We start from the raw sequence: 17,431 nt of genomic DNA, 5'->3' as shown, positions 1-17,431 counted from the left end.
TGGTCTACAGCGCATATTTGGTGACCGTCATGCTCGTCAGGGGACTGAAGAGTGACTGCCAAGGTGCTTTGAAGCTGTCCCGGCAGCATGTGGCAGCCCAACACCTTACTAAGACACTTTATGTTGATTTTTTCCATTAATTTGTTACTCGTCTGTATATGCATGTCATCTCCACAGTGGCCCAATACACTCCTAAGCATATTAAGCCATCAGGGCAATATTGCAAATCAATCAGTAGGACTTTCCATATTAATATTTTATATTATTTTTGGCTTAATGTGATCAATGTGATGAAATACCTTGATTTGTTTGGTTTTTAATTTCTCCAGAAAGTGTCATTTACTATCTATAAACACACAAAATTAGCCTACATATAATTAGCAGTTTTTTAATTATCATGAATTTCAAACGAGTCACACATCTTTCTCTTAATTTGGACTGTAACTTTTTTAAAGGTTTTTTTTTTATTTTGAAAGCAGTAACCGGATATGCTGTTGTGTCATCCTGCTGACTTGACACCAGTGTAAAAACCTGGTGCGCCAGTGTGTAACGCTATAGGCTGAGAGGGAGGCAGCTGTTGCCATTATTTTACCAGCCAGCTCAGATACATCAGCGGCTCCAACCTCCCTTTAAAAAAAAAAAGGAAAAAAAAGAAAAAAAAAAGATGAGTCTGTGGACACCATCATAAGAAGAAAAAAAACAAAACACGACACTGAAAATAGATTTTGAAAAGTTAAATCAATGGTACAGAAAAGTAGTATGTCCAGGACGCCTTCGACCTCAACCCAGGAGATCCAAATGGACATGTTCGACCATCATCCTCACACACAGGTAAGACTACGGAACAGAAACGGAAGGAAACCAGATATTACTGACAGAAAAATGGAAAAGCCTCTTCAGAGATAAGCATTTATCTATATTAAAAAAGGCGGTTTGATAACAGTGAAGCTGTTTGACTTCGGGGGATTAACAGGTTGTTCGGCAATTAAGTGGCTTAATTTGCTTTCGGGAGTCTTAAAATGATGTTTCTGTGCTGTGCGATGCGTTGATTTAAGATCGAAATTTCATCCAATTTATGATTATGAGATGTAGAAAACACGGGAGGATAGATTACAGTTTTTTCTTCCTTTTGAGTTTGATTTATAATTTCATCCTCGGCCTGTGTGTAGCCGGTAATTGGGTTGTAATAAGTCGTCTGCGTGTATACACTATGTGAGGATATGATGTAAGGCTTGTTTTTTTATGCTGCTGCCCATTGGATTCTTTAGGAAACCACGCCTTTGTTCAACTAATGAGTAATTACCAAAATGGGTTATTACGTTAAATGTGTATCTGCCCAGTTGGAGGAGAGTTTGAGTTTTATTTGGAAAAAAAAAATGAAGTGAATTCTAAGTTTTAAAACCTAACAGAAGAGTAATAAAAGTAATCAGTTTATCTTTTGGATATTGATGTTGTAAGTCTTACATATGACATCAGATCTGTTTCTCCTTCGCCTTCAAAAAAAAAAAACACAACTTGGTGATTTTTTTTTCCTTTTCATTTACAATCCTATCCTTTCAACTTTCCATGGTGTCACTCTTTCTTTTTTTTTACAGCCACAAATACAGGCTGTTTTAGGAAGTGGCATGATATTGTGGGCATGTTTAGTCATAACAGTTTCTATGGATGATGATGAATAAAAAAAAAAAAAAAAAAAAAAATTAAAAATGATGAGAATATCTAGAACAAACACACCCACGCTGAGCTCAGTCATTGTCTCTCTGGAGAGGGAAAAAAAAAACACCTCACCACAGACAACCAGCGCTTCAAACCATGCCAAGTCCTGCTCTCTCCTCTTTACTCCCACTCCTCCCAGCTCCTTCTCATCTCTCTCTTCCCCCTCAGCTCTCTCCATATTCTTTCTCAATCCACTTTCCACACTTTTGATTGTCCCGCTATCTTCATCCTGCTCTCGCCATCTCACCTCTTCCTGTCTGTTTTTAGCAACCAGGTCTTTATCTGCTGCGTGAAACAGATGGATGGACCCCCTTCTTGTGCCAGGCGGCGGGGGAATGATGTGTGTGTGTGTGTGTGTGTGTGTGTGGCACCTTCTGATCAATTGGATATAAAGTTCATGCCGACCTGCAGCGGGTCACATTGGTATATGTATTTATAACTCAGGGAACTGCTTTTCTAATATCCTGAAGGACACAGTCTGAGTTTTTCACCCAGACAGCAACACACCAAATAAGAAATTAACCGTGGGGCGAGAACTGATCCACAGTCAGCGCCCGGGGGTCACTTATAGATTAAAGATAGTGTCCGTTGATCAACCATCAGATTGTGAGCAGAATAATGTATGGAGCGTTCTGGCTGGAGTAGTGTAATGTGGTTTACATTTCACAGTTGTGATATTGTGCATCCCGCCACCCGCCACCCTGCCTGCTCCCTGCCCTCCAGTTTAAAGCCCCTTGCTCACACACACACACACACACACACACACACACACACACACACACACACACACACACACGCACGCACAACACCCTCCTTAATTATACACTTAATCTGGGAAGATGTTTACCAACAGGAAGCCTCCCCTCCCTACTTCCTCTGGCATTTCCCTGCCCTTTACTGACAGGAACCCGCCCCATCATGACTCCGATCATGAAGACCCTTCCAAACACACACGAAAACATACAAACACACACACACACACACACCTGCACCCATGCATTTCATGTTAAATTTAACCCTAGACTTGTGACAACAGAGCATAAATTTGCTTCTGGATGAAACACGGGTTTTATATTCGTATTTTGGCCATCATCTCAATCTGTTATGAAAAGATTTTATTCACCAGTTTAATTGCTCAGATATCAGCAACATCTCCAGCAGAGCGACCAGGCAGATTATCTAACAGGTTGTAAACAAATCCACAGTGTCACCATGTTATTTCAATGACTTACTTGCCAACAAAAACAAACTATCCAATGTTAACATTCAAGTTTTGCAGATCCTTCCTTGTTAAACTTTGGCTGAACATCCTTCATTTTACACGGATGTGGACAATAACTTACAATAACAATAACAAAGATAATTCATCTTTGATTTAACTGCCAAATGATGACGATGGACTGTGGTTGTGTTTCTATTCTTCTTAGTTGTCATCTTAGAGATTAAGCTTGTTAGTAAGATCTCATTTCTGTATCTGGATATCTGATCCGGATCAAGAAAAACACACGTCACAGTAACGCCGTTGTAAATGCAGCAGAATGGATTGCAATCGGATCAGTCAGAACACATCTGGAGGTGTTGGATTGTGATCGGACCTCAGCCAGGTGTAAACAACATCAGTGGCTACATTCTCAAAAAGAAGATCCACCCTCCTCTTCCTGCTATCTCACGCAAGCCCGACATCACATGTAAACATGTCTCTTGATCCGGAACGTGTTTGCTCGCCAGCCCTGCCCACCTAACAGGCATCCGATCTCAATGCAGACAGAATTAAGATAGCGAGAACACTTATTAATGTCAGGAGTTAATTCAAAATGATAAACCATAAAAAGCTTGAACTGGACCAGAGACAACAATGGAAATAAGTGCAGGACTTTTAATTGTTTTATCCTTGACAAAGTCTGATATATTGTGCTTTTTACATGAAAATGTTGTCAGTAAACCAAACCAAACAACTGCAATTTACAGTTATTCTCATTATTGATTAATCCGCTTATTATTTTCTCAATTAACCAATTAGTCGCTTGGTCTATAAAACATCAGAAAACTGTGATAAATGTCCATCCCAGTTTCCCAGACTCCAAGGTGATGTCTTTAAATGTCTTGTTTTGTCCGGCCAACAGTGCAAAATTTAGTTTACTGTCATGTAAGACCAAGAAAAGCAGCAAATTCTCACGTTTAAGAAGCTGTAACCATCGAATGTTTGGCATTTTTGCTTGAAAAATGACTGAAATTATTAATCTTCTGTCCATCGACTGACTCATTAATCGTTGCAGTGCAAAATGTCAGATCTCATTATCTACGTATCCAGATACAGATCGCATGTTAATACCAGGTTAAAACAGGGTCTAAAATGTTACAAGAGATGTTACGTCTTCTAGTATTTCTCTACATAATCTTCGTGTTTTCACTGGTTCACACAGCATTTTCTAAATATTCATAACCTTTCCAGTCAGTGTAGGTGAACAGATTTGCCAACAGTGATGTAATCAGTTGCATCTAAGCTCCAAGTACAGTTTCCAATCCTCATTTTTTTCTCATGTATCATCACCTAAAGTTAAACTGTAAGAGCTAGTGAATATTCTAGCATATGTTCCTAACACAGGAATTTTATGATTGAACTGTTAACTTGTCGGGTGTATCATAGTTGTTGTGTAGCATCCTGCTGTGTATTCACCCTATCCCATCAGTATCAGTAAATCAAGCATGGCACACAACAGGCTAGATGCATTATTTTTTTGCACTACAGGAGGTTTAAATGAATTCAAATAAATTCCTGGAGATGTATTTTTCCTTTTGATCCGTTAACACTGGACACCTCTCGGCCACAGTGTGTTTTTGTGGTTGCACCAGTTGGCGCTGGTGTAACAGGTCATGTTTGTTTAAAGGCAGGCAGGACTGCGTCATACATCTGAGAGCCTCGGTCCGCCCTGTTGTACATGATGTGACGGTGATAACAAAATAGAGGAGGGATTACTGCTGACGGGTAGCTAACCTGTCGCTAGATCTCTCCTGCTGAAAAGTCACTAGATATACAGATGTTGTATTTAGACAGCAGCTGATCGATTAGGTTTAATGTTTACATAGGTATACGTGTGTGTAAACGTGAACAGTTGTGGACAAAGCTAATTGTTGCTCACAGTGTGTGTGAAAAACCAGTTCAGAGAGGTAATATAAGTTGCCCTGTGATGAGTATAGAGATTCGTACTGAATACTGAACATATTACTTTCCAAAGCATACCATAAAAGTCGAGTTTTTTATTTTTCAGTATCAGTATTAGGGCTGGGTATCATCTTTAATGTTTTTGATATTAGAGGAAATACAATACTTTAGGTTGGTTATAGATAATAATACTTTTTTTTAGTAGTTTTTGATACTCGGACTGGCAATAAGGTTCAGTACTCAGCCCTAATCTGTATAATATGAAGCTTGCAGGCTTAAATAATGTTTAAAAAGTAAATATTTTAGTAAGTAATCCATCAAATTGAACACGTATGGCTCTAAGTTATAATACATTATTGATGTGTGGTCATCTATTTGATGTACAGATAGACAAATAGAGAGTCTTGAGTAATGGGAGGTTCTGATATCTAATATTTCAGAACAGACTACTGAAGAGACAAACTATTAGTCAGTCAAACAGAAGATAAACAGTGAGATAGTATGAATATACTATATTTATTTACTTGTAAAACTTTGTGACAACTGGCTCTAAAATCTCTGATATTTGAGCCTCCAATCAGCACATGAACACAACAGTGCTTATCAAATCAATGTGGACATTTAACTCCATTATCAGGTTACTGTAACATAGTTTTGACAGAAATTAAAATGACATCATTCTCGTTGTTTTGGAGCAGCTATCTCAAGCGACTTTCAAGTCAGTTGATTTACAAACTGTTTTGAAAAGAAAAGAGAAAAGCGGATGTCTGGGAGGAAGAAACGGCACATTAAGATGTTGAAAAAAAAACAGTTGTTTGGTCAGGAGTCACATTAGGAACTGGCGATCTGTTGTAAACAAGATGAAGTACAGCTCTTGAACTTTCACTGTTACAGCTAGTCCTGCTGAAACATGAGATGTGACATAAAAGCAGGGGGCATCCGGATTTGAACCGGAGACCTCTTGATCTGCAGTCAAATGCTCTACCACTGAGCTATACCCCCTGTGGTCAACCACATCCAGGAGCATGAGCACACAGGTGTGTGTTGGCTCGTAGAAATACTGCCGTGTTTATTTCTAAGCATTATCTCAACCAGCAGTTCTCTTTTTACACGCTGCAAGAACAACACAGACAGTCTCCTGATTGCCAACAAATGTGATTAGTCGGCATTGTGTAACCATGGCAATGTGGGCAGGGTGGGTTCATAATGTAATGTGTGGCCCAACCCGGATAGGCCATTTGCCAGAGGTCTGCCAATCAGATTACAGGGTCCCAGTTTGCGACAGAACATGAAAAATGACAAGTAATGAAGGCTGCTCATGGACACACGGGGCACATTTTCTCTGGTCGACTTCCTCCCCAGTCTGGGACTCGTGCTGCTTTATCGCTGGCTCTATCTAACCGGCTGATCATATTTAGAAGCTTTTACGAATGCTATGCCAAATGTTAATGACTGTCATGCTCCCCCTAGAAACAAGGTTTTCTAAGAAATATGTCAAGATAAGTTATTTTGGAGCCACACAATTAAACTTTTTTTTTTTTTTTTCTGTTTTTCTGCCGTCCAACTTCTCTGTTCCCAGGGAAAGTATGCCAAGAGGAAGAGCCGATTTAAGCGTTCAGACGGAAGCACCTCCTCTGACACCACCTCGAACAGCTTTGTCCGACAGGTAACGTTTCACACTTAATCCTTCCTCCAGACTGCTAATCCAGGTGCTAGACTTGATCTCAACTTTCCCCTCATCTTATTTCATCATCATTCGATGAAGTTTAATGGAGAGAGAAGTAAGAACTTTTAATGATGGGAATTCAGCAGCTCATCTGCAACATTTACATCCTTCATCTTCATTTATTTTATCTTATATACAGTCATAGCTACATTTTTACATATTAGTGGAATTGTTGTTGCAGCATTATGGTTTTTTTAGGGTTTGGTCCATCACTTATAACAAGGTACATCTCAGAACATTTTTTGCAAACTTGCTGATGGTCTGAACATCCAGTTTAACTTTTATAAGCTAAAAATGAAGGCGATAACAATCATATAACGTTACAGAAAAAAGTTTCCCAAAACGTATCCTGATTATTGTACCTTTTAACTTTTAAATCAGTTTCAAACACTTTCTAATCCTGGAGGTTTATCCCCATTGAGTTTTTCCACATTATTTGCTTCATGACAAGTGCTGACAGTAAAAATCTCCAGCGAGAATCTGCAGCAGAGACAGACAGAAGGATATATGAAATCAATGTGACGTGACCACTTCCACACTCACCTCCAAGGGTAAATAAATACATGATTATGAAAAGAACCAGGTTTATAACTTAAACAAAGTCTAATGTATGCACACAAGAGGCTGAGAGAAGAGAAATAATCACTGTCAAATTTATATTGAAATTTCTGGCATCTATGATATGAGGAAAATTGATCTTACTGCATACTTTAACGGGATTCCGTTTCCGCTGTTTTCACTATCTGCTGTATCATATTTTTTCCGCTTTCCAGTAACTGTGAAAACCAAAACCTGTTATTTACTTGTCTTAAAACACAGTATGTCTTTATCTCTTCACCTGAGTGTGTCACAGCAACTGGCATAATGTACTGTATCTCACACATTGAAATGGCTTTGATAACATCAGTAAAACCTCTGTGACTACAGCTTCATTGTCACAGAGCTGGAGATGAGAGACATCTCCCTTCAACAGAGATTCCTCCAGGGCTCTGACGGTGATTATCAGTCCCCAGGTGTTAGACCACCTCCACCTCTCGCTTGCCACCCCCGACCCCGACCCCACCCGGGTCTGTACATGTAGATGCATTGATTGGCTCTGTCAGAAGGAGCGTGTAAAACCTGTCAGTCCTCCAGCTGCAGAGATTTTCCTGCTAAGAACGGTTCAAGAAGCCTCCCCTCGATATTTCCTCTCCTCCGAGGTTTAGGAGGCGGGGTTAAGGCATCACATGCTTGCGAGCCGCACAGCAGTCCTTGTCTGGACATGACATTTCTCAAAGCCACCCCGTGTCACGGCTAACTGAGTCCCCCCTTTTCCGTCTGACCTCTTCATTGGTGAGAGGAAATGATTTGCCCCGTGCCGAATGACATTTGCCTGTTCAGTGCCGGTGATGCTTTAGGAAAAAAAAAAAAAAAGAAAAGAAAAAAAAAAAATCCCATCGCTGTTGGTGAACACAGGGAGCTGAACCCTCCTGTGGTTTTTAAAGGTTAGCTGCATCCTCGCTTGCACACATCTTCACCCTTCCCACTGCCTCGTCCTTCATTAACTCTGGTGTGGTGGAGGACCATGTGCGCCGGGCCTGCAGGTTAAACAGGATTCATAATCGCTCACACTGTATGAGGAACTCATTACCCAGAAGTAAGGATGATTTAACGCTTCCTGACTTGAATCTCCTCCCTTGTCTCATGCTATTGCACAGCGTTTCACTCATCAAGGCTTGCAATAGAGGTAGCAGGGATTTTAAACAGACTGAATACCTCACATAATCCAAAAATTGATTTAGCAACTCAGCCGTTTAATATATGGAGCACCTATGAGTGTTTCTGCACATGCACACGATTCCTGAATCCATGTTAAGATTGAAAAAAAAAAGGTTTTAATTACAGAAAAAGAGGCTTACAGGCGCCCTATAGGTTTTTGCACATATGGCCTATTTTTGACTCCCCCCCGAACAACTCAAAGCAGAGCCCTGTATAGGCTTTACAGTCTCACACACACCTACGCAAGTGCACACACACTCAACGCACACACACACACACGCACACACAAATACACGAGAGCCACAATCAGCCAACGGTGGAGCTGGCTGGTACACTCGGCCTGGTTTCCATGGCAACCGGGCCACTGAATCTCCCTCTGTGTGCAGGCACAGTGGGATGGAGAGACGAAGGAGAGGATGTTTAGATGTGTGCGTGTGTGTTGGGGGGGGGGGGGGGGGGGGTGAAGGGAGGGTTGCAGCCTACGTGTTTGTGCAGTGTTGTTGGTTTGTGTGTCGAGTTCAACAAAAACACACTCCGTCTTCAGGTGTGCAAAGAAGGGCAGAGACTGTCTGCTGAAAAGGCAACATGTCTGCTGTCGTTATTTGAAAATTCACATCTGCGTTGTTGGAAATTAAAATAGCAATGTTTAAAAAGGTAATCTGTTGTGTCTTATAACACTGCAGCATTAAAATAAACATAAAATCAGAGGGGCTGTCGTGATGAACACATAACAGCTGTGTCCTAGTTCAGTGGTTCACAAAGGAGGGTCCTTTAGAGGACCTGAAGGCTATGCTGAACCTGCTCCTCTCCACATGAGATGGTCTCAGATTAGACTCTAGACTGGTATAGACCAAAACTAATTGTGCGTTCAAATCCTCCTCCTTTATTATCAACAAGTTCTTGAATACCAGTAAAAATGTTCCAAGAAATCCAAGTCTATAGTACAAGACATTTCTCTTCAACACATCCCCAACACACAGGCTACTGGATGAGTGGGGAGTAGCTAATATTGAAGCTAATATTAAATATATTCAATATATTCAGGCTGCACACTGTTTATGTTAATGCTCAGCTGCTGTCATTTAGACTCAGCTGCAGATATTTCATTTAGTCCAGTTCATGTAACATATGTATAAATCACTGTTAGTCACCATTTCCTGATAATTGTGATATTTTAAAAACCTTTATTTAACCAAGTGAGTCCAATTCAGGATTGAAACCTCTTTTGCAGAGGAGAGCTGCATAAAAACAACGGATAAAACAACACTAAAAGCTATAATAATGCTAAAATATGGCTAAAAGTAAGCAAAGAATAGAGAAAAATAACAATGGAGTAATTTACCATATAGTTTATGGACATCTTCTGCCAGAAATATCAGATTCGTCCATTTAAATTCCTTTTGCAGACACTAAGTGGCCGGAGCAGAAAACATTAAGGTTTCTTTCCCATCTCTGTCTGTACAGTAGAGACAGACTGCAGATATATATGTCTTGTTATCTGGGAAAATGACTGCAAAAGTGAACTCTGTGGAAAATGATGTGTTTTCACATTGGAGGATCGTTTGAGTGGTCATAATAAAAGACTCCGAATTCAAATAAGGATCTGGAAGAATCTTTGAAACACGGTCAGCCTTGTTGGCCCGTTATGACATGAACGGTCTAGAAATGTGGAGGATAGAGCCTCTAAATTGGGAAACTGCTTCTCATCTCATTTTAATTTAAGATAAGATGTAAATGTAAATCAATTAAAGCCTGTTAAAAAAAATTTAAAAAGCGGGTTTAATTGTTTCTACAGTCAGTCTCTGATTCCTATACTTTTTTCCCATTGCTCTGTAGTTAAGATCTCGTCTTGGCCTGGTTGCCATATGTGAAAGGTTTAGAAGGTTCAGTGGCTGTAGAGAGACCAGCAGTCCTCCTGTCCGTCCTGACATATGAATCCCAGCAGAGCGCCAGTTGCTGCTGTGTCTGGCTGCACGAGGGCAGAGCCGACTGGTGGGTCTGTTAGCAGCTCTCCATTTGTTCACCTTCCCCAGCTGACTGTGTTGTCATCGGCTACTATCGCGCAAGAGAGGAAGAAGTGGTTGGAGTCTGTAGCCATGGATTGTGTCAGAGGTCGCCCTCTTGTGGACAAATAGGACTACCCCTCCAACCACACCTATCTGCCTATAGACCTCCCTACTTTAACCTTTTTAACAGTGTTGGGCAAGTTAAAATTTGCGTAGATTACAAACTAGTACGCTGTTTTTTGCAGTAAGTACACAAAAATCAATGTAATTAATTATCAGACACCTATACATGGGTTTGGAGCGGTAACTATTCAGCAGATACTTCAAAGGCTTAAGTAGGCAAGCGTCAGTTGCTTCAAAGTGATACAGCCCCGATCACTGCGCCTCATGTCCTCATTTCACTGCTGAACCACTGCCCCTGTTTTTTCCACCTCCCCTCATATCCATATTAATCCCTCGTCTGATACCCTTGTTCCGGCAGATATAGACAAAGAGAAAGAGAGATGGGTTAGGAAGAATGAGATCAGGACAGGAGGCCGGTAGGAATGAAGCAAAGAGAGAGAGAGAGAGAGAGAGAGAGAGAGAGAGAGAGAGGAGGGGGGGGTTTCCCTGGGCACTGCCCCAGCTCTGTCCCACGTCAGTCGGGGCATTGAATGGCTGACGGCTGCATACCAAGCCTCCTTCTGGGTCTCAGTGCGTTCACGTCCCTGTTTCTGCCCAGCCAAGGCTAAATATATTTCCCCAGTTTGCAAATGTAGCACAAGTCCTGCAACCCGACCCCCAGCCAGCCCCAGCTCCCTTCCTCTACACAAGGTTCACGTTCCTCTGGGTTGTGGAGGTAGGAGGGGGAGGGGGGGGTGGAGGGGGGTGGGCGTGTGTGTGTGTGTGTGTGTGTGAGAAGGGGTTGGAGGTTAAGAGAGCGCTCTCCCATTTTCACACATACGGCACTCTTTTCTGGCGTTCTCTCCTATCATATACACACTACACACATACAAACACTCACAAACACACACATGCACTTGTCAGACTAACAAGCAGATACTCACACTAGCTGCCACTATCTCTCACACACATATACACACATACACACACACACACATACACACATACACGTAACTCTGTCCGTGGACTCCGGCGTTGCCCCCTTGGTTTGCCGTGGTGTGGCGAGCGTGGCAAACGAGGTATGGAGAGGACCGAGAGGATTCAAAGGCCCGTAATGGTAAGAAGGATCTAGATTAATCTTCAAGCTGTACACTTTTAGCTGTGTCTGCCTTAACTGGAAGTAGTGTATGTATGTGTGAGTGAGTGTGTGTATCCAGAGAGAGTTTTTGAAAGTTCAGAACACTCTTTTGCCTCTGAGATATAACTGGAATATATAACTTGCCGTCCGTGTCCTGATAGAGCTGTACCTCCTGGTCAGCGGCTTTCTTTGAGATTCCATTTTGGGCCCGGGCCGCAGCTGCTGGAAAGGCGCTGTGTTTTTAATTAGACTTCCAGTCCCACCGGTTGCCTCCGCTGCTGTGTGCACTGCCCGCCCAGCCGGCCCAGGGCTGTGGCCATTTCAGGGGGCTTCTTTCACCGCGAGTCCCCGTGTTGCAGACAGGCCTAGGCTGGATATCGATTTAGCATATTTTTGTGACCTCAGGACTCCAGGACAGAGTGACATAAATGTCAAAATGTCATAAATGTCAAATGTTTCTGTAATTAATGCTGTTAGGGCAATAATTCAGTGTTCCCTTTTTACTTGGAATCATATTGTGATGATCAGGACCGTGACTCACTATTAGTTTCATTATTGAGTAATCTGTCAGTTGTTTTTCTGGTGAATCTTTTATCTATGAAATATCAGAACATAACGGAAAGTACTCATTGCAATTTCCTAGAGGCCATGGTGACATCTGAAACTGCTTGTTTTGTCAGAACAAAGCTGGAAGTAGTGAGTCTTTGGCATTTTTGCTTGATAAACAAATAACAGTTCATTGATTATCAAAGTTGATTTATCAAAATCAAATTTCTCTCAATCCACTGTTGATTTAAGTAATGAGTAGTAATGATAGGACCATATATTATGTTATCGGTTTACACAATTCTGTTATTTAAGTTAAACTGAATGATAAGTTGAAAGTTTTGTTGTGTCTGATATAAAGCAGAACAATTGAACACAGTTTGGTGCATTGATCATCAGTTTGATTACTTTATATTAGGGTTGCAACTAGCAAATATTTTCATTATCACTTAATCTTGTGATTAGTAGTCTGTAAAATATTTATCATAATTTCTCAGAGCCCAAGATCAAATTGCTTGTTTTGTCCAACCAACAATCCAAAAAGAGATTCAGTTTCTAAGGACGTCAGCAAACACTCAAATTTAAGAAGCTGGAAACACAAAGTTTTGGCCTTTTGTTTAGAAAAGACTTAAACAGTTAATCAATTATCAAATTGTTTGCTGTTTAATCTTGACTTACTAATGCGTCAGTTCTGATTTTGCATATATTTGCTGTATCGTGGTTAGGGCTGGGTAACCGACCTCAATACTTTTTGAGTAATGACCAAAATGGGTTGCAAAATTATCAAAATATCTAACACTGGTATTGAAAACCTGTCCAGATTTTTGTTGTTTTACTGACATCAGATTTGATCTAAATCATATATTTTCTTCTCTAACTTTAGTTCTTATTTAGGAAATGTTGTCATTTTGTTAATGTATTTAATTACTGATGCATTGAGGAGGTTAGCATATTTTGCTAACTGAAAAAAAGGTTTTTGTAAAAAAGATGGGTTTGTATTCCACCATTAAGGTATTTTAAGAAGTATTGGTATAAGGTAGAAATGATTAATAAAATAAAATAGATTGTATTGGCAGTAGTATTGAGAAGCCTGAATCGTGACTTGCGTCTGACAAATATGTTCTTTGAATATTGTGATATTGATTTCAGCCATGTGCTGGTCAGTATTTTAAACTTGATGGGATTTTTCCCTCCATAATTGAGGAACAACTTGGTGTTGGAGTCCTTCTCTTGCTCGTTTCTTAAAAATGGGAATTTCTAGAGAGTTCAGTCCATGACTCATCTTTCTATTCGTCTCCACACCGTCCAGCTGGTTGCCATGACGCTGCTGTGACAGAGGAAAGGAATATGGCCATTTACAGCCGCTGGCCATGAGCTTTAGATAGGGGCTCCTTTTGTACATCTGTCTGTTCTGCATATCTCCCCCCCTTTTATTCTAGTTTTTCCTGTCCCATACCTGCCTCTTGATCGTTCACTCACCTAATCTCGCCCTGGATGTGATGTGAATACACAGCGGAGCCTCGGCTCGACTGCTAATGCATTCCTGTTGGATCTCAGCTGCCTGAGATGAGATGTTGTGTTCTTCTTCTCTTCTGAAATGTGTGATGACTCGGGCCCCGAGGAAACTCGGAGATGAAGCAAATAGGAAAAGGATATTTAATGTTCTCTCTTTCCCTTCATTTTTCACATCACCTGAGCTGATGAGTATGAAGATATTTTTATCTGTTTAATTATCAGGGCAGGAGTTCACAGTATGCGTGAGATGGTTATCACCTCTTAGTCATACATTGTGAAGTCTGACAACACCTGCTGTGATGTTCCTGTTCGTGACAGTAGCAGATTAAAATCTTTGGCCTCCACTCTGTTATCCAATATACAGAAAGGAAGACACATAGTGGTGATCATTTCCTGTGTTTTATAAAGATGGTAAAAATGAGCAATGAGCGTAATCCAACATAAACCCCAATTCAATATGTTCTTTTTTAAAGCTTTGTGCAGATTCCACAAGCAAATCTATTTAACTACATCCAACTGCTTCCCTTCTTTCCAATTTCCCTTTCTCTCGAAAGCATTTACAGGCGCCGTTGCATTAGAAGAAACAATGTTAACTAATTTCCTTGCTGCAGGGTGACTCTTTTCAACCCTCATTATTCAAAGCACTTGTCTTTTGCCACCCCGCTCTCACTCCTTATTCCATTATCCCCCCCCCTCTCCACTCTGTTGCCCCTCCCCATTTATTCAATATCAATGCTAAGGAGGTTTAAATTCATCATGGCGGCAGCCACTGTGCAGAAAATGGAGGTGTCAGTAAATTTTTGTGATAATTACTGAGTCTCTCCTCTTGTATCCTTCTGATTTTGTACCACTTCTTCTCCTACTATGATCTTGGCTGTTTGGATTTTACCAACTAAACACAAGGAGGTTTTTAGCTTTTCTTTTAGGGATCAGTTTCAGTAGTCTTGTTAGTGAAAACAGTAATATTTACTTTCTATAAAAACTCTCCAAACACCATAATGTTTTGTTTGATGTAGTTATTGTCATGCTGTTCTCTGAGCTATTGACCAGTCTGTAACTCACTCAGTGTGAGAAAATACTTCATTGATCACCTGTTGAAAAGCTTTTATGCAACTTCGCTGCTGCTGATTTCCCTTCAGGGTATTTTATTTACCATTGATTCCTATATCTTCTTTCTATATCCTTCCTGATGCAGCTCTCACTGGCTGCCTGTAATAAGCTGCAGAGATGGTTACTATGACACTGCTGGGGTCTCTAGTCTGGCACTGCCAATGGGAAAGCAGCTCTGCCGTCAGGTGGCCTGTAGCTATTTTGAACAGGAGCTGTATGTGAAGTGAAGCAAGCAGCTAAATTAGAGACACAACCCATTGACATGAGAAGAAGAAGAAGAACAGAAGAAGAAGAAGAAGAAGAGGAAGAAATGCAGAGTGTCAGAATTGAAAAGGTGGAGGAAATTTGTTCAGTTGCTCTTTCAGTCTATCAACACATTCTGATTGGTTTCAGGGTAGAAAGGGTGCAGAGAGGTTATTGATCAGTTGCTATTTTGACTCGTCCACCTGCACTGGTTTGTGTCTGTGCTCATGTATCCGTTTATCCTCTCACTCTCCTTCTGTCCTTTTTCTCTCTGGATGTGTGTGACGTGAATCAACTGGATAAGTGACACAGAGGAACGAGCATTTGTCCACACAAACTCACATTCACACACATATACACACATGCACAGACACACAGAGAGTCATCGCCTGTCCCTCCCACTCTACATTTTGCTGCATCACCGACATGTTGTAGCGAGTGTGTAGGTCCCAGGTTATTTCAGACGTCATGACAGCATTTTTTTCTCTCTAAAAATATTCCCGAGGTTCCCCATTAAGTTCTGTTAACCTTCAGTTAGTCAGTGCTCCATGTTAGGATGCACCTGTATGGTTTAGAAGATGACTCAGAGCTGGTTAGTGGGGGCGGCTGTTATTGTCCTCATTAGATGCTGAATGCTGCTCACAGGATCATTCCTCCTACTTGAGAGAGATACAGGCACACCGCTGTGAGCATTTCAGTTTGAGTAAATGAAACAGGAAGTGGGGATGGTTTGTGGATGCCCGAGGATGAGAGGAGTAGCTAGCCGTCGCCTTGGCAACAGGGAGTGTCTACATTCGGTCTGCCGTTGCAGAGTCACAGAGCGCCTCGATGCAACAGGTGGCCGAGCTAGAATCAACATTTGTGTTTGTCGTTTCATTTCAAATCACACAGAGATGCATGGATGGTAATAAAAGGCATAGAGGAGCATTAATCACACATGAATACACACGCAAACACGCTGACACAGCACACAGATGCTCCACTCGTACACACATGACCAGTTTTTCTGTCTGGCTGTATTTAGACTGTGGTGTTTGTCCTCTCAGAAATAGCATTTGGGCATTTTGCCTTGATTTAAATGTGACAATTTGGAAGAGAGAATGCAACAAAGGTCCCCGGTATGAATTGAACTGTTACAGTTGTATGATATGTATCCTATAACAGGCCGCTGGGATGCCACATTTCTTTTCATCTTTGAAGTAAGAAATACAAATACAATTCAAATGACAGCAAATTAAATAGGACTAGGTATCAAGTCTCAGTGCTTAAATAGTAGCAGCCGAAATATGTACAGTAGCTTCCAGTATCAAAAGTTGGCATCAGATGCTCGGTCAGGTTCTTCGGCGTGCTTTAGTCTTTATTTAGATGTTTCCTGATCTAAATCAAGTAGGGCTGCGAGCAACGTTTATTTTCATTATCGATTAATCTGTCAGTTATTTCGGTCGGTTTGGTCTGTAAAATGTCAGAAAATGATGAAAAATGTCAATCTCTGTTTCCCAAACCCCAAGGCGCCGTCCTCAAATGTCTTCTTTTGTCCCTGCTAACAGTCCATAACCCAAAGATATTCAGTTTACTTTCATAGAAGACTAAATAAACCAGAAAACATTCTCATTTGAGAGGCTAAGATCAGAAAATTTTGCCCTTTTTTTTCTTAAAAAAGTACTCAAAACAATTAATTTTTTGTTGCAGCTCAAAAATCAAGAAACTAGTTTTGTATTTTATCAATGCAAAGCTCTTGAGAAAGTATTTTGTGAAATTAAAAAAAGGGCTAAAACATGTTTATATTCCCCAAACTAAGACATCTAAAGATGTATTGTTTTGGTATCACTACTGAATCCCAGGTATTGTGTTGGCGCTGATATCAGGAATGTTCAAAGGATACCCAGCTCTAGTCCGGAGATATTTGGTGTATTCACTGAGCGGACTCTGTGTATTGTCTGACTACACATGTGCTCACTTTCTAGCAGGGAATTTTTCATCAACATTACATATGGTGTATGTCATCTTTGCGCATTCTCACCTCTATTTTAAAAGCCCACACCTAATGACTCACTTCTTCTGCCTGGCACATTCAGCTGTCCGCATTCTTGTCAGCACCTCCTACAAAGCGCCAGGCTGCCTGACAGCTAAAAAAAAAAAAAAAAAGGAAAAAAAAAAACACCAAGAAGAGAACAAGTGGGATTGTTATATAAATTGAACACTCAAACACTTCAGAAGTTCAGGCTGCCACCCCTCACTGCACTGCTCTGCTGAACAGTACAGTGGGCCTGTGCTGCACAGGCTCACAGGAGGCTCGAGTTTTTATTGTGGTATGGGTGTCTGGATTAGGGTCAGTCGAGAGTCAAGTTACCGTGCATGAGTGGTGAATGTGTTGGAAACTGTAGCCACTTCATGAGAAATTTATACCT

The 17,431-nt window shown here is 40.9% G+C and overlaps 1 protein-coding gene and 1 non-coding gene across 4 annotated transcripts in view; one reads left to right on the top strand and one right to left on the bottom strand.

The window, feature by feature from the left end:
• The first annotated feature begins 464 nt into the window (after window positions 1-464).
• cacnb1 (calcium channel, voltage-dependent, beta 1 subunit) overlaps window positions 465-17,431 on the top strand; it is a 30,766-nt gene continuing 13,799 nt past the window's right edge. Inside the window, exons 1-2 of one of the 3 annotated variants that reach the window (XM_067615746.1) lie at window positions 465-831; window positions 6,459-6,545. In XM_067615746.1, the coding sequence (XP_067471847.1) occupies window positions 742-831; window positions 6,459-6,545 (177 nt within the window). In that variant the 5' untranslated portion in view covers window positions 465-741. Of the gene's footprint in view, window positions 832-6,458; window positions 6,546-11,267; window positions 11,589-17,431 lie in introns of those variants that run through there. The other 2 variants (XM_067615745.1, XM_067615747.1) reach the window with 2 other exon arrangements.
• trnac-gca (transfer RNA cysteine (anticodon GCA)) lies at window positions 5,810-5,881 on the bottom strand. The gene has a single exon. It is a non-coding gene; the product is annotated as a tRNA-Cys (tRNA).

This window comes from Thunnus thynnus, chromosome 17 (assembly GCF_963924715.1).
Source record: "Thunnus thynnus chromosome 17, fThuThy2.1, whole genome shotgun sequence".
Taxonomy (NCBI): domain Eukaryota; kingdom Metazoa; phylum Chordata; class Actinopteri; order Scombriformes; family Scombridae; genus Thunnus; species Thunnus thynnus.
The sequence above is the reverse complement of the archived record's forward strand: the minus strand, read 5'-3'. Positions and strand labels throughout refer to the sequence as shown.